This window comes from Bradysia coprophila, unplaced genomic scaffold (assembly GCF_014529535.1).
Source record: "Bradysia coprophila strain Holo2 unplaced genomic scaffold, BU_Bcop_v1 contig_476, whole genome shotgun sequence".
NCBI lineage: Eukaryota > Metazoa > Arthropoda > Insecta > Diptera > Sciaridae > Bradysia > Bradysia coprophila.
The window spans coordinates 200,219-219,502 of record NW_023503727.1 but is presented as its reverse complement, the minus strand read 5'-3'; the positions used below and the strand labels follow the sequence as shown (position 1 = coordinate 219,502).

Genomic DNA, 19,284 nt, shown 5'->3' with positions numbered 1-19,284 from the left:
CAAAAGAATTGGGATCTGCCGATGATTAAGAGTAAATTCGATGAGATGTTTGACTCCAGCGAACCTGTTGCTCGTGCAAGACTACTTGCATCATCAACCAAAGAATCTTCAAAGTGGTTGCAAGTAGTTCCATCGAGCCAATTGGGTTTGCTATTGGATAACAACTCTGCTAGAATTGCTGTTGGTCTTCGTTTAGGTTCTGGTTTATGCGAGGAACATAAGTGTGTTTGTGGTGGAATGGTTTAAAAGGATGGCTTACACGGCTTATCATGCAAAATGAAAATTAAAAAAATTGCTGCGCATGATGAAGTCAACAAAGTTTTTTCTCATGCATTTTCTTCAGCAGGATTTCCAACCATGTTACAACCGCCAGGTATGTCTAGAGATGATGGTAAAAGACCTGATGGAATGACCCTGATTCCATGGAGTCATGGGAAATCTCTTATTTGGGATGTAACCATAAGAGATACATTGGCGCCTTCATACATTAATGAATCTAGCAAGAAACAGCGGTCGATTGCGGATAACGCAGAAAGATTTAAACACAATCATTATAAGCGTTTAAAAGAAAATCATTTGTTTACTCCTCTAGCTTTCGAGACTTTAGTCTGTATGGGACCTGAAACAAAGAAATTCATTGAGAAATTATAAATTATAAAGGCCACTTCAGGGGAACCGCGATCAATGGATTATTTATTGCAGAAAATTTCAATTGCGATACAAAGAGGCAACGCTGCGTGTATTTTGGGGACTTTGGGACCGGATAGAGTAGATGATTTTTATGTTTTGTAACTTTTGACTTTTGAAAAGATCGCTTTTTTACGGGCTGCATCATTGTGAGCAGCCTTTTTTTTCGGACATTTAAATAAAGAGAACAAAAAAACTTGTACAACAATTCAGGTCTTCGATTTATCGTCTTCAAAAACTAGTCTGGAATTTATGGGTAATTGTGGAATTCGAAGGAGTGCGCACTCTGATTAACCATCATGATTAGAGAGGACCAACACATCGTTGAACAATTATTATTGGTAATCCAACTTAGAACGATCGACCTGGTTAATTGGTTTAATTCCTTTAAATGGTTTAATCGAATTGTTGCGTATCACCCGTTCGAAATTGGGATTCGAATCTTTAGCAATTGCTCAGATCGTGTCCTGTACATTTACTGACACCCTTAGAGTAATCATACCTAGAGAGGTATTTCGTACAATAAAATGTGGTCCCGACATCAGTTTGTGTAAAATTCACATTTCGTACAATTTTACGTAATTCGAATATTTCGTCTCTTACTTGCTACCCGTGTTATGGACTAGGAATATATTTTCTTTTGGCCATAAACACATAGGGAACAAGAACACTTATTCGAGAGTTAGAAACTTGATTTCACCACGCGTGGTTCAGCTTCGTTCCAGACCAAAAGTTGACAGAATTTATTCTGTCCTTATACACGTTTTCGTCGACAGTATCTCGTTCTAAGTTTCGAATTATAGATTGAAGAAACCAGTGTAGATTTAAGTCGTTGCGTTCTTAACCAGAACGTTATTGCAAAGTGGATCACAATGGTTGCCCAATACTCATGGATTAACACATTAGAAACCCGCCACCAACTAACGAGATGGCGAAGGCAAAGGTGCCAGAGCACCACTCATGACAATAGTCACTTAATCATCATTGTAATCGACCAATGGTACAAAACTTTATTTTACCTGGAAGCCAGACTAACTCCAGGGGTGGCGTTATCTAATATGCAGAACAATCACCAAAACAAACAAACAGAGCACAATTACTCTTCCCTTTCCCATGGATCGCGTGAAGCGAAAGTGGAGATAAAATGCTGTTTCGACCTCCGGAACCAGTGGCGGTCAGAGGCTAGCGTGGTCTAACCATCTTCAGTCGTTTCCACTGGTCCGTTACACGAGACAGCAGTAAATTTTCTGATTGAACTAGTAATTTGAAAATATACAATAAGAGTTCTGCCACCTTTCGATGGAAATTTCGAAACTTAGTGAGAAGCTACTACGAAAATGTACCCACAAAACGTAGCTCAACAAAGAGAAAATTCATTTCAATCAAAAAACAAACACGGAACAAAAAACCTACGTAAAAACAAACTAAAAATCACTCACCCCACCAGCTCATACACGGATCACCTCACTCGCTTCCACACAAAAAATCCACTCGCCTTCACACAAAAACCACTCAAATTTCACACAAAATAAAAATACAGAAAACCGCAAAAACACACAAACTAAAAACATTGACACTGACACTAACAAAACTGCACGACCACTAATCCAAAAAGGAGAAAAACCCGACAACGAAAAAACAAAAAAAAACAAAAACGAAAACAGAAAGAAAAACGGAGAACGAAAAAACGAAAAAACGAAAAAATTCCTTTTGTCAACGTACTGATTCTGTCAGAATACTGATTCAGTTAGTGTAGTGACCCAAACTTGGACAGAGTTTAATCAGAAAAGTGTTTTACCCATCTATCACATGGAACAGGGTATGTGATGTTGCCCATCCTTCACTTAGAACAAAGCGTGTAGTGTAGTAGTGTTACCAGTTCTTTTTTGAGACACAAGGTATGTTATGTTACCCATCCTTCACTTAGAACAAGGTATGTAGTGCTACCTATCCTCGACTTCGAACAAGGTACGTTATTAGTGTAGCGACGTGTAAAGTAAATTGACAAAAGGAACTCTACCGGGCCGGAAAACTCATCAGCTAACAGCAATGTAGTGATTCTTGTCGTGATGATAGTTTTTAATCATGTCTTTGTCAGTGTTGTGACCCACTTCATTGGGTAGAGTCTTCAAAAGTTTCAGTGTATTACCCATTTATCACATGGAACAGGGTATGTGGTGTTGCCCATCCTTCACTCAGAACAAAGCGTGTAGTAGTGTTACCCGTTCTTTTTTAAGACACAAGGTATGTTATGTTACCCATCCTTCACTTAGAACAAGGTATGTGGTGTAGTCATTCCTAAATTAGGAACAAACGAATGTTGCGTTACCCGCCTTTTTTAAGACTAAGGTATGTAATGTTACCCATCCTTCATTTAGAACAAGGTATGTAGTGCTGCCCATCCTTCACTTAGAACAAAGCATGTGTCGAGTTATACAATTTGAATGCAACGAATGCAATGAAATGATGACCGTTCCGCATTCCGGCAAAATCTTTCCCTTCCCTTTCCCTCAAAACCACTGAAAACTCTAAGCTGACACCAACCAACCGCCACTGTAGAATGAAATTTTCAGTCAACCACATTTGTCGTTTTGCCAAGCGTTAAGCTAATGATTCAAGTTCAATGAAGGGTCAATACAGTCTAAATGTTTCAGACCATCTTCTCAATCGTTTAGGCCCTTGTACGAGGAACTTTATTTAAGTAATGTTGACTGTTGACCTAGTACTGTTAATGGTCATTCAATTAAGGCAAGTTGACTTTTGATTAAAACAAATTCCACTGGAAATGCGTCCGCTTTCGATAGGCTGTTTTTGAATAGAATCCCTCATAGCCATACGATTATGTAAACAAGCCAGATGAAACTACAGGTTCTGTCACTCCAAAGTCCTTACCTTCTCCTCATTTTATAAATTTTCCCGTTGATCATTGGGTGAAATGGAAGTACTATCGATGATAGGTTTTATCACAAAACGATGCGTTTTTCATTTTCAATTTCCTAATAAACTTTATTTCCCGTTTGCAGTTTAAGACAATACTCCAAATTGATGTTCAAATCGTTCTTGTGTCGATTTATCTGCTTCAACAGTGCCAATTTCTTGATCACATCATTGCTCGACTCCAATTCGTACAGCGTTGACAAATTCAACAGAAGGCTTTCGTTCAAGCCTTTCTGCGGATTCGATATCACGGCACGTTCAAACAATGCAATTGCATCTTTCAGCTTACCGGAATACAGTTTGCAAACACCCATATTGTTGAGCAACTGAAAGCGAAATGATTAGTGAGAATGGTTCATGGTTCCGCTGCTCGTGGGCATATCGGTTTACCATAGTGTTCGGTGTTTGTTCCAATTTCAATGCATTGTCGAAGAATCCGAATGCGGTTTGGAAGTCATTTTGTGCTACTGCTATCAGGCCTCTGTCGATCAAATCTCGCCAATCTGCGGTGGAATTTCTTTGAACGAAGAAAATGATTTGTGAAAGGATGTGCGTCCAATGCAGAGTGCACTGCATATGAAATCAACTTACGACTCCTTAGACCGTCGAGACTCCAAAAATTTCTGTTCCGCTCCAAACACATCTCCGTGCTAAAATGTTCAGTGGATTTTAAACATAAGAAAAAGTAGTTGAGGGGAAGTGTTGTGAATGTGTAAGTGAGCCGATATGTGGCGCTATTATGCAATTTAGATGCTCGTACAATTCAGCAGGTACTATGGAATTCGTCTAGTCATGTAAGACACTTTCGAGTTGATCACGAAGTCGGTGGAATCAAAATTTTCCTGGTAGCGCCAACTAGGTTTGGAAAATTTTATATGACGATTTAAACTTAACAAAAAAAAATTGTTTTCAAGTTGACTTTTCCTTAGAGTAATTACTCTAAGGACTTTTCAAACAATATACATGTCTAAATTGTCAAGATTTGTGTTTCACCCGCCTTCGTAAGTGTCTTAACCTGTTCTTTCAGAACCTTGGTATTTTCCTCATATGCTGTAAGACATTGCAGGCTTTTTAATGAAATTCCCCATATTTGGAGCCTATTCAACCGACTGGGGGTCAGCGGTTTAGTTTTTTGCCAAAAATAAGCAAACAATGTTCAATTGATGGATGTACGAGAACACACATAAAATCTCTTCACGGTGTGCCACTTACCAAAAAAAGTACTCCGTGAAGTTTGGAAACTAAGGGTAAAATCTATTACAATTTAGTACTTTTCTTCATAAAAATACTGCTGTCACTGAATAAATCACTAAAATGACCGCTGGCGTGACGATCGACGGTTCGGTTTTGTGTGCAAACTACTGACAACCAACTTTGCTTCTAAGGGAATTCCCCGTATTTAGTTCATTTGCATTCATTTCAAAGAATTGGACGCATTCACTTATTCATTACTATGTGAAATTATGAAGTTGGTTTCGATTAGTTTGCACACTTTTCCCCACCATTCCTCACGTTTCCGTCATCAGTTTCACCAAACGAAGAGATCTATAGGTTTGTTCCAAATAACTGTAAACCCGAACTTTGACAACACGAAGATAAGAACATAACGAAGAGGTGAACATAACCTAAACGTCAATAAATGTCTTTGTAAATTTTCCGTTAAAATTTTCGTCAACCTGAAAGTTGAGGTTAAGTTGCCTTCTGTGGATGAAATTTGACATTTCGAAATGACCTTGGAACAGACCTATTATTTTTTCATGAACAAACTTCACTGCTTTGACATTTAATGGGAATGAATCAATGTGAAGTTGTTACACACAAAAATAGTCCAGTGAGATTGAAGTACTATAAAAAAAATGTGGCGCCTCTACAGGCCAACCGACTAGGTGAATTCAGACGTGATTCGTGCGGGTCTCTCGATCGACGATGGACGAAATATACATCGTTGCTCGTTGCTTTTATTCACAAGTTTAGAACACATATTGCAACCGGCGTTAGAAGGTGGATTTTTAAAATCGTCCGTAAAAAATCGAATATTTAATAAAACGTAACGAATTTTTGAATTAAAACCTGGGCAAAATCTTACGTTCATTGTGTTTTAATGTGAATTGATGAAGTGCATTTGACTTGGGCATTAATTTTACATTTCGAGGCGTGAAAAATATAATTTTGGCGGTAGTTTTCATCACAGTTGAATTTAGGTAAACAAATTTTTTGTTTTCATCCCTAGATCCCTAGGATCAAAAACTCGGAATTTTTTTAAAAATCATTTCGAGTCAAATTACAAATCGGAACGCTTCAGTCATGAACGGGCATGGAAATAATGTTTTCTTCCCGGTAATCAAAAACATGGAACAGACTTCCTGACATTTCCCGCTGATTTTTTCGATTTCCCGTTATCCAGGATACCGCATTATTTCCATGGCCGGTCATGAATGATTTTTGTTGTACAATTCGTTTAGTTAGCACGTTTTATGATTGTAATTTGTTTCTAGTCCGATTTTTAGATTTTGTTTTATGCCTTTGATTGGAATGGCAATTTTAGAAAATTTCTTGTTGGAAATTTAGAATTTTTTTGGATTGAAATTTTGTACTATAAATGGATAGGGAAGATGAAAGAATTGAATACAAAATGAGTTGGTTGGTTGGGCTTACGTAACATATAAACATGCATCATATTCCCATATGTACACTGACCAATGATGTTCCAATGGTGGTTCCAATTTGGGTATACAGCACCGGAACTTGCTAATTTGATTTTTTTTATATTTTTCAGTCCACACTTTAAGCGGTTCCGAACCAACCATGAATGAACTCGGAGACAGCCATCCCGGTCCATCACCATTGGATCAATTAGTAGCACCACAAGTACAAACAGATCTGTTGCCTATTACTATTATTGCACCACCCACAACACCCGACAAGTCATCGCATTTGGACATTGCACGCACGCCCGGTTCCGTACCCATCGATTCGGAGGAGCTCAGTCACGATCTGGTCAATCAGGGATGGCGTAAATACTGGTCGAAAACCGAAAATCAACCGTATTTCTGGAACAAAGTCAGTGGTGAATCTCTGTGGGAGATGCCATCATCGAATCGCTTCGATCTGTCGACAGATCCGCAGAACAATGAAGACGTGAATTTTAAAATTCGATCTGAAATAAATGTGCTGAAAGAGGGAAATTTAAAATTAAAATCCGAAAACATCGAAATCAAGGCCGAGAATGGGACAATGCAAACGAAAATCGATAATTTGGAGGCCGAAAACATCGAAATCAAAACGAAAATCGATAATTTGGAGGCCGAAAACATCGAAATCAAAACGAAAATCGATAATTTGGAGGCCGAAAACATCGAAATCAAAACGAAAATCGATAATTTGGAGGCCGAAAACATCGAAATCAAAACGAAAATCGATAATTTGGAAGCCAAAGTCGATGAATTGACGAGATCGTTTAAGTTTATGGTTACAAAATACAATGAACTCGAACAGAGGTTCCTGTTTCGGAGAAACCAAGCACAAGCACGACTGACTGTATCAGAGGAAGTCAGCCTAACTGAAATGGAATCACTGGAAGATTCCTTTGCAAAGCTGCCAGTTGATTTCCTTGCAGCAGCTATGTGGACGTCCACAGCGATGAAACTCCCAAATCTAAGTGGTCCCAAGGCAGCAGATCTGTTACGTGAAAACATTAATAAATTTTCAAAATTCATTCGATCGATAGCTTCCAAACAAAATTTTGTAGACGCAGTGAGGAACACCGGAAAAGAGCGCGGATTTTCGAAGGGAATTATCAAAAAAATGGAAAAGGAAGCGCAAAGTGTTAAAATTCAAGACAATCAGTGACCAAACTAAAATTGTAAGACACGGACAAAGTTTTTGTTTGTTTATTCGTGAGCTCAGTTTGTTTCTTTGTTTTACCAAATATTTCTCCAACAAATCGTTGGCATTTTCAATGGCAAAGTATTTGACAAGGTTTTTTTTAATTAAAAAATTGAATTACAAAATTGTAGAAAAATATTTTTGAATTGATTATTCTCGTCGCTAAATTAGCCAAAGGTTTCCACAGAGAATGCTAAAAAGTACACATGCTTGGTTGTCTGCATCCTCCTGGAAAAGTCGATCAAAATTCTGAGTTGTCTGAGTGGCCTGGGTATATAATCGATCCAGAATTAACCCGTGATCACCATCCAGCTATATTTTGTTAAAGTTGTACATTTCCGTGCTCTTTCAACAAAACCGAGTTTTCGGTATCTGCCTACAACAAGCAAGGCCACTACGTGGCATTCCGTTTCTCTTTTATTAGAAAATTTTTTATGAGATCGCTATAATGGCATAGCATCCCAAAAATGAAAAGTATTTTTAATAAAATCAAACAAAAAAAACTTAAAATTAAACATCGTTTGATAAAATATAAAATATTTCATCCAACTGTTCATCGTTTACAAATGTTCCCATTATACGGACAGCATTTGTCCTTTGTATTGCGAGGCTTATGCGTTGCGTCAGGTATTGCTTTGATCGTGGTTCTCCTGTTGACATTTTAAGAAGATTTCCCAATTTTCCAATAAAGTCCAAAGCCTCCGCGCACCATGGTCCCAGTGTTACACATGAAAAAGGTAAAAAGATGTAATTATCTTCAACGATTTTTTTGTTGTCATTACATTTTTCTGTTGCTCCTCGTCGAGCCACACTGCCAGTTCTTAACGATGAAGAATGTACGTATGAAGGCGCATTTTACCATTGTACCATGGGATCAAAGTAACGCCATCTGCTCTTTTTCCACTGTATCTGAAAATTTGCCAAAATGTTGTTCATGTCGCTGTGACAGGCGTGTCTTCCAGCACTATATTTACAGGACATGCCGTGAATTCCTTTCTTGTCCACTTGGGCTGAAAAAATCGATCCACCAAAGGTCAATTTCAGATTGAAGGTACAATAACTTCTCCTCTGTAGCACTGATACAGCTTAAAACCACAAAGGTTTGAGTTCCACTTGCCAAAAAAGTACTCCTCCGTGTGAGAGACAAAATTGAATTTTTGCTCTGTTTACTTGACAACTCGCTCTTTCACGGCTCTCACACGGAGTACTTTTTGTTGAGTGGAAACCATACTTAACACAAAGCGTGGTTTATTTGGCATGACCTGAATTAAACCCGTTCCGACCTGCATACTCTAACGACTTGTATAACAATTCAGGTTTTCGATTTATCGTCTTCAAAAACTAGTCTGGAATTCATGGGTAATCGTGGATCACCTCCCACTATCGACACAAGCGTCGATGAATTTTTTAAAAAGTGGTTTGGCTTCTTGCGACCAATACCTTTCTAGGCACATATGAAAAATTCCACTGAAAATACGTCCGCTTTCGGAACGATACGATTATGTAACCAACCCAGATCAAGCGATCTATCTTGCTGCATGTTCTGTCACTCCAAAGTCCTTACCTTCTCCTCATTTTATACATTTTCCCGTTGATCATTGGGTGGAATAGAAGTACAGTCGATGATAGGCTTTATCACAAAACGATGCGTTTTTCATTTTCAATTTCCTAATAAACTTTATTTCCCGTTTGCAGTTTAAGACAATACTCCAAATTGATATTCAAATCGTTCTTGTGTCGATTTATCTGCTTCAACAGTGCCAATTTCTTGATCACATCATTGCTCGACTCCAATTCGTACAGCGTTGACAAATTCAACAGAAGACTCTCGTTCAAGCCTTTCTGCGGATTCGATATCACGGCACGTTCAAACAACGCGATTGCATCTTTCAGCTTACCGGAATACAGTTTGCAAACACCCATGTTGTTGAGCAACTGAAAGTGAAATGATTAGTGAGAATTCCGCTGCTCGTGGGCATATCGGTTTACCATAGTGTTCGGTGTTTGTTCCAATTTCAATGCATTTTCAAAGAATCCAAATGCGGTTTGGAAATCATTTTGTGCTACTGCTATCAGGCCTCTGTCGATCAAATCTCGCAAATCTGCGGTGGAATTTCTTTGAACGAAGAAAATGATTTGTGAAAGGATGTGCGGCCAATGCAGAGTGCACTGCATATGAAATCAACTTACGACTCCTTAGACCGTCGAGACTCCAAAAATTTCTGTTCCGCTCCAAACACATCTCCGCACTGCAGATAAATACGTCCCCAAGCCGAGTACAGTGCGCGTTTCCGATCATTTTGTAAGTTTGGTTGCTTCGTCATTTTGTCCATTAAGTGATCAGCGAGGCTAAAGTCTTTCATCTGAAATGCAGCTCAGTTTTGCTAATGACATTGGTTAGGGTATGTGCAGAGAATTTACCGTCAGAGCACAGTTGACCAGGGAATGAATTACACGGTTCTCTCTCTGCTGCCAAAATTCAAACGATTCGGGCTGCTCCTTTCCGTAGAAGTCTTTTATCTGATTGAGAACACAATGAGATTAGCACCGGTAAGTACGCTACGTACGCTGATTCTTTTACCTCTGCCGAAATCAGCGATAGTTCAGTTAGTTTATCGATCGCGGTCTTCGGTTGTCCTAAATACGACGGTAGTTCAGCCAAGAGTAAACGGAAGGAAAACGATGCCATCGAGCCCTTTCGATTCGGATACATTTCCGGATAGAACTGAAACGATAACTCTCATTGACATTTTATCCCGATGTGATGGAAGCAGACGATTCAATTACCTCGAAGTAAATGTCCGGTCGCGTTAAAGATCCGAACGGCTCCGACTCGAATTGACAAAGGTCGTACTGACCTAATTTCACCAACAGGGCGCATCTAGTGAACCACAACTGCAACGAATGAGTTGTATGTTTGGCTGGTTGACCGGCACGTCCTTGTCCTTGGCCGTATATCGTAAGCAGTCGTCCGGTTAAATTTACAGCGGATCGAAAGCATCCACACTGAAAGGCAATTCGGTTTTTGGAGGTGGGACGGAAAGTTGCAGAATCAAATTCACCTCAATCAATTGTCGTAGACCACGTTCGTCCTGAGTCACATCTTCTGCTGACAAAACTTTCCTTTGCTTCGCCTCAGTTTCGCCCAGCAAATAATTGACAGCGTCACGTATAGGGTCCGACTACAGTCGAAATGGAATTCGATAAAAATAAAGTTTCGAAAATTTGAAGCTAAGAAATTTACCAGATCGTTGGGTGACTGTACGCCAGGCATTGTTAATAATGGTGGGATACCAGGTTCAGTGTGTGGAGGTGCCCACTTATCCTTCACATCGTCTGGTACTTTGATTTCTTTCTACATAATACATTTATCGGGATGAGTTGAGCTGAGGGGCTCTCTTACGTGTGACATACCTGATTCGAAGTCATATCAACTGCTTCATTGACTCCGTAGTTAACATCCATTGACGTGTTCGAATGGGCTGTTGAGAAAATGGATATGTTTAAGGTAGGACCTGTGTTATAGCTGCGGGTTTATCAACTCACAGTCAGTTGTGCCACTTAATTGATCAAATAAACTGGGCGGATCATTGGTAAAGTATTGACTTAAGTTCGGGGTTGTCATTTTATCTAAAATTTATTGCGCTAGAATTCTCTATTTCTTGATATTGTCTACGGTTTTTCACTAAGAGAGGATCACGGAAAACTAACGATTCGACGTTTCCTACACTTTTCTGATATCAAAACAAAAAAAAAGTTGATGGACGATGACGTTCCTCTCTTCTTTTGGTATAGGTTTACAAGGCAGCGTTCCCTGTTGAGTCCGGTAGTGTCAATTGAAATTATTAAATTCGTTGACAGAAAGATGGGTGACAGTCACTTAAGGAAAGGTGAAAGAGGCAGTCCCAAATGATTAACAAAAACCTTGCTCATTCCGCTAATCTTTGGGTTGGTTAGGCCCGTTAGGCCAAACACATAAACTGTCAAAAGCCTCTCATCACACATCACTGTCAGCCAAAACGAAACACTCCGCACTGTAAACCTCTGTGCTAAAATGTTCAGTGGATTTTAAACATAAGAACAAGTAGTGGAGGGGAATTGTTGTGAATGTGTAAGTGAGCCGATATGTGGCGCTAGTGTGAACATTTATGCAATTTAGATGCTCGTACAATTCAGCAGGTACTATGGAATTCGTCTAGTCATGTTACATCATAGCCCGAGATGGTGTTTCCCTCATATGCTCTAAGATATTGCAGGCTTTTTACAATAAGATTCCTCGGATTTGAGACCATTTCATTCAATTAGCTCGTTCAAGGCAACTCAGCTGCATTGACTTCTTAAAGATGTGAATACAATGTGGAATCACCGACTAGAGTCAGTAGCTCAGTTTTTTGCCAAAAGTTAGCAAAAAATGTTCAAATGATGGATGTACTAGAATTCCCTTATGGAAATATATTTGTGAAATTGGCAGACTAACAGGTCCATCAGTCTGTTCCAAGGTCGTTGAAAATTTTAATAGTCATCAACAAAGAAAGCAACATAACCTCACTTAGAAGTTTTAACGAAATAATTTGTTTCAGTTGCGTTTATGTTTGCTTCAGTGGTTGACGGTCGGTTGTATTCGGTCTGTCAAAACTCTTTTCATCACACGAACTACGAAAATTGTAATTTTCGGTTCCCAAACGGGAAGCGAAAGTAAAAAAATGCAAGTTATGTATCGAAATCGGTTAATACATAATACGAAAGTCTATGTACATAATGCGAAAGTCGATGTACATAATGCGAAAGTCGATGTACATAATGCGAAAGTCGATGTACATAATGCGAAAGTCAAATCTTGTCAAGATGTTTACTTTGATCAATATTGAACAAACCGTGCGCCAGTGCTCTGATTAATGTTAACATACAAAGTTGATGACGAATAATTCAAAGGATATTGTTGTTGTTTTTACGTCTGATTGTTGTGATGGTTGATAATATTAATATTTTCTTATACCAGGGGGCTGCCGCCCCCTGGACCCCCGCAAATGTCAGCATATTTTGGTTTAGTTCATCATACGATAACGCATTTCTTCGAGTTTATGTGCCTCAATTACAATTTTCGTAGTTCTCGTGATAAAAAGTTATGTGGATCACACGGGACGACGTAAAGAAATTCAACCTGTGCGATTGCGGCCCTTGCCTTCGGCGCGGGCAGCAACTCTCGCACACGGTTAAATTTCTTTACTTTCGTCCCTTGTGATCCAAATAACTATTTCTTTTGCCGTAAAAACGATTTTTGATAAGCCGAAAACGAGCAAGAGCATTCACTTGGGCCATAACGTCAACATTTCGTCAACAATCATATTTTGGTCATGTTTCTATGGAAGACGTTTTGACAGCTGAAATAACCTTGGAACAGACGCTCATAGGTCTGTTCCAATGCCATACGAATTGTCAAATTTCATCCATAGACAACATAACCTAAACAATATCTCATGAAAAATGAGCTGCCGAAATGAGCGCGAAGCAGCTTCAATAAGTAAATTTTTTTGAAAACTGTCACTATAAGTATACGGCGCCTCAATATTTATGCAAAAAACAAAGGTTATGTCGTCTGTGGATGAAATCGTCGTGGTGCGGGTTGTCAAAAATCGCGTTTACAGTTATTTGGAACAAACCTAATCTAATTGGAAAAATTACATGGACATTAGGCCTGTTCATTTTAGAGAAATAGTCTCAAATTCATCTGGCATGGTGTCTATCTGGTCCGGAAGGCTAAAATATTCGACCCGTATTTTTTTTAGAATTTAAAAAAATAGTTTAGATCTGGGGAGCGAAGCATTTGTTCATATGTACGAATGCGTTGGTTAGAAGAGTAAAAAAGATATTTACCATCATTCTCCTCTCTTCTAACCAACGCTTTCGTACATTTGAACAAATGCTTCGCTCCCCAGATCTAAACTATTTTTTAAAATTCTAAAAACAAATACGGGTCCAATATTTTAGCCTTCCGGACCAGATAGACACCATGCCAGATGAATTTGAGACTATTTCTCAAAAATGAACAGGCCTAATGGACATCCAGTAATATTTAAAAATGACAGCGTTCCGTCACAAAAAAAGTCCACCGCCCGTTTTCGATTGCCATAAATTGCGTAGATTTTGACCGCACTAATTCAGTCGGTGATTCGTGCGGGTCTCTCGATCGACGATGGACGAAATATACAACGTTGCTCGTTGCTTTTATTCACAAGTTTAGAACACATATTGCAAATGGCGTAGAAGGTGGATTTTTAAAATCGTCCGTAAAAAATCGAATATTTAATAAAACGTAACGAATTTTTGAATTAAAACCTGAGCAAAATCTTACGTTCATTGTGTTTTAATGTGAATTGATGAAGTGCATTTGATTTGGGCATTAATTTGCCATTAATGAACGGAAAGTTGCACCATCGACAAACACTTAGTTCGAACACTGGGTGTTTTGCTTTCACAAACATAAGTTTGTAAACAATATAAGTCCGAGGCGTAAAGAATATAATTTTGGCAGTGGTTTTTCATGCACAGTTGACTTTAGGTAAAAAAAAAAAATTTGTTTTCAGTCGCGAGCTAACTGCCGCGATGTAAGGGGTCTACAGGATCTCGGATTTTTTTTTTTTTTTTTAAATCATTTCGAGTCAAATTACATATCGGAACGCTACAGTCATGAATGATTTTTGTTGTACAATTCGTTTAGTTAGCACGTTTTATGATTGCAATTTGTTTCTTGTCCGATTTTTAGATTTTGTTTTACTCCGCCGATTGGAATGGCAATTTTTGAAAATTTCTTGTTGGAAATTTAGGATTTTTTTGGGTTGAAATTTTGTACTAAATACGGATAGGTAGATGAAGGTATTGAATAAAAAATGAGTTGGTTGGTTGGGCTTACGTAACATATAAACATGCATCATATTCCCATATGACTACACAGACCATTGATGTGTTGAGGTTCCAATTGTATACCCAACAGCACCAGAAATTAAAGTTCTTTTTTCATATTTTTCAGTCCACGCTGTAAGCGGTTCCGAATCGACCATGAATGAACTCGGAAGCAATGTTAAAGACAGCCATCCCGGTCCATCAGCATGGGATCAATTAGTAGCACCACAAGTACAAACAGATTTGTTGCCTATTAATAATATTGCACCACCCACAACACCCAATAAGTCATCGCACTTGGACATTGCACATACGCCCGGTTCCGTGCCCATCTATTCGGAGGAGCTCAGTCACGACCTGGTCAATCAGGGATGGCGTAAATACTGGTCGAAACGCGAAAATCGGCCGTACTTCTGGAACAAAGTCAGCGGTGAATCTCTGTGGGAGATGCCATCATCGAATCGGTTCGATCCGTTGACAGATCCGCTGGGAATCTGCAACACCGGTCAGAATGGACCACAAACACCGTCTCCGTCGCCGCACACTTCGACGCTGAAACGGAGAGCGTCCGAGGACACAACCAGTCCCGGCCATAATAATCCGAATGCACCTCCGCTGAAGAAATTTGTGTTAACTGGTCCATGGGATCTGGAAGTTCCGACGAATGTGCTAATCGTTGAACGTCCGCCGACTCTTCTGCCGCATCCGCATCCGGAAATCGAAGCTATGCGCGCCGCATACGTTGTCAAATTGATCAAAACGTACGAGGATCTGTGTATGCGTCGACAGAATATCAAATCGCCGCGTGAGTCATTCAACAGATGGCTTATGGAACGAAAGGTTATCGATCGTGGATTTGATCCGCTGCTTCCCAGTCATTGTGTACCTGAAATCTCCCCGTCGATGTACAGAGAGATTATGAACGATATTCCACTAAAAATTGTTAAACCAAAATTTACTGGCGACGCACGCAAGCAACTCTCTAAATACGCTGAAGCAGCTAAGCACATAATCGAATCGCAATCAGCTAAGGCAGAAAGTAAAAAAATAGTGAAATGGAATGCAGAGGAAACCTTTCAATGGCTACGACGAACGGTCGGTGCTAGCTATGAAGACTTTCAGGATCGATTGAGTCATCTAAAACGTCAGTGTGAACCTCACCTAATTGAAACGGTTAAGTCAAATGTCGAAGCGTTATGCGTCAAAATCTATCACCTATCGGCAGAGAATGCGCGCAAGATTCGCGATCGACACATTCAGCTACTTAAAGACAATGGAATACATGAACCAACGCTACCACCTGCGCCACCAGTTCTGCGGAAGGTGTGGTGCTATTCTGTCCAATTTTCGGTTCCTTCTCCACGAATGCCACTCGTCGAGTACACTCCCAATCCCAATCGTGATCAAATGGAAATCAAGTACACCCATGCGTTTATGTCACAACCGGATGTACAGTCAATCAACTTAACACATCTACAGAAATTGGTAAGTCTGGCAATGATAGCTCGGGAGTTTCAAATTTCGTCATTTCACTGATCTTACAGGAACAACTGTACCGATACAATTGCTACGACGACAAAAAATTTGACTTGTTCATCGCTCGCGTCTGGTGTTTGCTGAAACGTTATCAATCATTTCTGGGCAACTTAACGACAACGTCACAAGAGTGTGAGGCAACGCAGGCAGCGCTACCAGTCAGTGTATTCGAATGTTTACAGCGACATTTCGGTGTATCGTTCGAATGCTTCGCGAGCCCGATGAACTGCTATTTTCGCCAATATTGTTCGGCGTTTTACGACGTGGACTCGTATTTCGGTTCAAGGGGGTAAATTGTTGCCGATTAATTGGAGCGGAATGTGTAATAACAAACCTTTTTCGTTTTCGGTTGTTGCAGTCCGTTTTTAGAGTTTAAGCCTGTGTCTGGATCGTTTCAACTGAATCCGCCTTACTGTGAAGAACTGATTGACGCAACGTTACAACACATTGACAGGCTGCTGACGGATTCGCATGAACCTTTAAGGTGAGTGAGATTTTCTGTGTGAATAATTTTCGAAAGTGAAATTTGAGGCTGCGCTGAGAGGACTTTCCACACATCACTTAAGCTTGACTCTGAATCTACTCCCGAAAGTTCCTTTAAATCAGGTCGTTACTTCCGCAAGTCCACAAGAATATTTTTCAAAAGGGTTCCACCTCCACACAATCTTTGCGGAGACTTTTTGATGTATCTTCAACTAAATTGAGAGAAAAGCATACATTCCAATACCTGACCTGTCCCAGTCAATACTAAAATTAAGAGCGAACAGTAGCTTCTTGAGTAGCTTCGCTCTCGCAATTCTACCGTAGATTTTCATTAGTTGCCTTCAAACGCGACATCTTCCAACAAGCACCGTCTAATGGACCATCACTACATCCAAACCATTTCTTTTTCAGTTTTATTGTTTTCCTACCAGAATGGAAAGAACCGCCGCTACAGTGTTTGAATCGGATAGAAGAAAGTCATTTCAAGAGAAAATCAGTCGTCGTACCAGGAATGGCACACGAATTCCGTCATGGATATCAACATGTCTTACCCAAGTAAATGTTTGAACTTATTGCACACCGGCTGCCAGTACAACAAACTTACTAAAAATCGCATTCAAAACAAAATCTTTTAGATCGGACATTTACATCAAATGCATTCACGGCACAATGGTCGTATGGCTGCAGAACAACAGCGGATTCTCACGATGGGGTCCGACCGAAAGCCGTGTCGACGCCCTGCTGGAAGCGTTTCGTCCGGTGCGAGAGAAAGAACGCGAACGACTGCAGCAGCAATTGAGTCAACAACATGATGCCGTTCCCGATGTACAGGAACCAAAGACGCCGACATCAATTTAGTGTAGTGGGTGTGGGTAGAGAAAATTTCGGGTTGTTTATAATAGTGAACGTAAGAATGATGCTTCCGGTTCCCATACACACACACACATATACACAACATACACACACACACACACGCTGCCATATTTATTTAAAATATCTACTGTGTTCTAGTTGGAGTCCTTTTTACACCCGTTTAGGTCCTACACACACAAAAAAGTGACGTTCAATTTCATAAACAAAGAAACAATTTCACTAATCATGCGCACGTGATGTTTCGCATATCCACAGCCGTAATAACCAAATTTTCATTTTATTCGGAAATTTAACGCGAAATTGTGTCCCAAGGTTGTGATTCAAATATGAGCCATAAAGTGACCGGTGCAGTTTCTGTATTCTGTGCTCTGTTGACATTTCGGTCTTGGACCCTTTACTCTAACAATTAACGTCTGTCAGTGCTTTCATTGCCGGAAGGCCTACCTTAACTGGACAACTGTTCAATGTTATTGACTAACTATCAATAAAAGCTGTGAGCTGTGTGGGCAACACTTCTGCTTTATCCAAGTCAACAGCTGCGCTCATTCTGCTCATTTTGAGTAACAGATGGCCGAGCGATTGTATAAAATTTAAATCAAAAACACGACGAAAAATCCAGTGAATGTCTTTCAAAATGTGTAATCTTAGGTCACAGATTTACGACCACAACTTAACGTTTTAGCGGTTTCGCATCGTCAACCTTGGAACCTCCTTTAATATCGTTTAAGAAGAGATTTTTTTTTTATATATTTTTTATTTATATGAAGCCGTTAATCAATTGAATTTTTATTTTATTTCTATTTTAAAAATAGTAAAAACTTTCCTAAAACGAAATTCGTTTGTCGGTTTTTATTTTATTGTACCTTTGTTTTGCCAATTCTGTTGGTGGGACTGGCGAATGCAGTGATTTATCTGTGAAAAGAAAATTGCTTCAATATTTGAAGATCTCTAGTGGAGATTGCATTTACCGATTTCGGTAAATTTTCGGTAAAATAGCACCTGCAGGTCATGTAAATTAACGCACTATTCCTAATACAATTTTCATCAGCTTAGTAATATATTTCGGTCACTGTTGCGAGGCATTATGTCTCACTGGCCTAGAGGTGTGCGCCGGTCAACTTTTGTTCGGCGGCGGCTGTAAACATTTTTCAGAGTATCGGCGGCGGCGTGAATCGACTGAAGTTTTTTTTTCGGCGGCTCGCTTCGGCGTAATACAATTTTTAATCGGCGGCGGCGGCGCATTTCGGCGCAAAAATCGGCGTTATATGGCGAATTGTTATTACTTTTCGGAAAAGTTTTTTCGCTTCACTCTAGATTTATAATCTTTCATTTGAAGACCATTCCTAAATATTCAATTTCTTGTTCAGACAAAAAGCGGTTCAAGACATTCTCAGTGAAACTAATACCTCAGAAACCATTTTTTAATTCATCTTGTTGTTACTCAAATTTCAAATAGCTGTTACCAGAAAAATTGGACATACAAACGGAAAAATAAGTAATTGACTTTCTATTAAACTTTATGTAAAAACATAGCTAACGCCGACCCGTACGAAACACCTATTCGTGTCAAAAGCCTTTAAAATCACTTAAATTATCCACTCTTTGCCTTGTTATCATATACAAATAAATTGCCGGAGGCAATATAGACAGCCCCGTACGAAGACAAATTTCATAAATTCCTATTTAAACAGCTATATACCGCTATATTTACCTATATTTCACTGTAAATAAACATTTCACAGAGGAATATGCTATTATATATGCCTGTATATAGCTCAATATAGCTGTATATAGGTATATATAGATGTCCATATATGGAATCCCTGAAACACCCCACACACATAACAAATTATTTCCATGTTAACAGAAACTCTCTAAGTATTATTTTTCCCAAGATATTTCTATTTTACTAAAATCCAATATGGCCGCCGGCAGCCATTTTGTTAGGAGACCGGAAATAGTACCGACGCTTTACATTCGTTA

At 39.4% G+C, this 19,284-nt stretch overlaps 3 protein-coding genes and 1 long non-coding RNA gene across 5 annotated transcripts; 2 read left to right on the top strand and 2 right to left on the bottom strand.

The window, feature by feature from the left end:
• Positions 1-3,672: 3,672 nt before the first annotated feature.
• Positions 3,673-4,282, bottom strand: LOC119082566. Its single transcript, XR_005088660.1, has 3 exons — positions 4,216-4,282; positions 4,015-4,141; positions 3,673-3,950 (listed from the first exon to the last, which is right to left on the bottom strand). It is a non-coding gene; the product is annotated as an uncharacterized LOC119082566 (long non-coding RNA).
• Positions 4,283-5,604: 1,322 nt separating this feature from the next.
• Positions 5,605-7,473, top strand: LOC119082528. The gene is made up of 2 exons (XM_037192041.1): positions 5,605-5,817; positions 6,399-7,473. Exon 2 carries the CDS (start codon positions 6,430-6,432, stop codon positions 7,471-7,473), a length of 1,044 nt encoding a protein of 347 aa, XP_037047936.1. The 5' UTR covers positions 5,605-5,817; positions 6,399-6,429.
• A 1,686-nt stretch (positions 7,474-9,159) lies between these two features.
• LOC119082564 (trafficking protein particle complex subunit 12) lies at positions 9,160-11,539 on the bottom strand. 2 transcript variants are annotated; one of them, XM_037192092.1, is made up of 11 exons: positions 11,056-11,539; positions 10,924-10,991; positions 10,754-10,864; positions 10,572-10,691; positions 10,297-10,515; positions 10,091-10,234; positions 9,931-10,029; positions 9,700-9,872; positions 9,499-9,625; positions 9,441-9,444; positions 9,160-9,404 (listed from the first exon to the last, which is right to left on the bottom strand). In XM_037192092.1, the coding sequence occupies exons 1-11, from the start codon at positions 11,132-11,134 to the stop codon at positions 9,178-9,180; spliced, it is 1,371 nt and encodes a 456-aa protein (XP_037047987.1). In that variant the 5' UTR covers positions 11,135-11,539; the 3' UTR covers positions 9,160-9,177. The 2 variants fall into 2 exon arrangements, with proteins under 2 accessions (XP_037047987.1, XP_037047985.1); XM_037192090.1 differs by having other exon boundaries at positions 9,160-9,444; positions 11,056-11,323; positions 11,390-11,539.
• Positions 11,540-13,741: 2,202 nt separating this feature from the next.
• On the top strand, positions 13,742-17,961 carry LOC119082563 (mRNA (2'-O-methyladenosine-N(6)-)-methyltransferase-like). Its single transcript, XM_037192089.1, has 6 exons — positions 13,742-14,068; positions 14,537-15,894; positions 15,954-16,234; positions 16,304-16,429; positions 16,840-16,983; positions 17,064-17,961. Exons 2-6 carry the CDS (start codon positions 14,566-14,568, stop codon positions 17,284-17,286), a joined length of 2,103 nt encoding a protein of 700 aa, XP_037047984.1. The 5' UTR covers positions 13,742-14,068; positions 14,537-14,565; the 3' UTR covers positions 17,287-17,961.
• Positions 17,962-19,284: the final 1,323 nt, after the last annotated feature.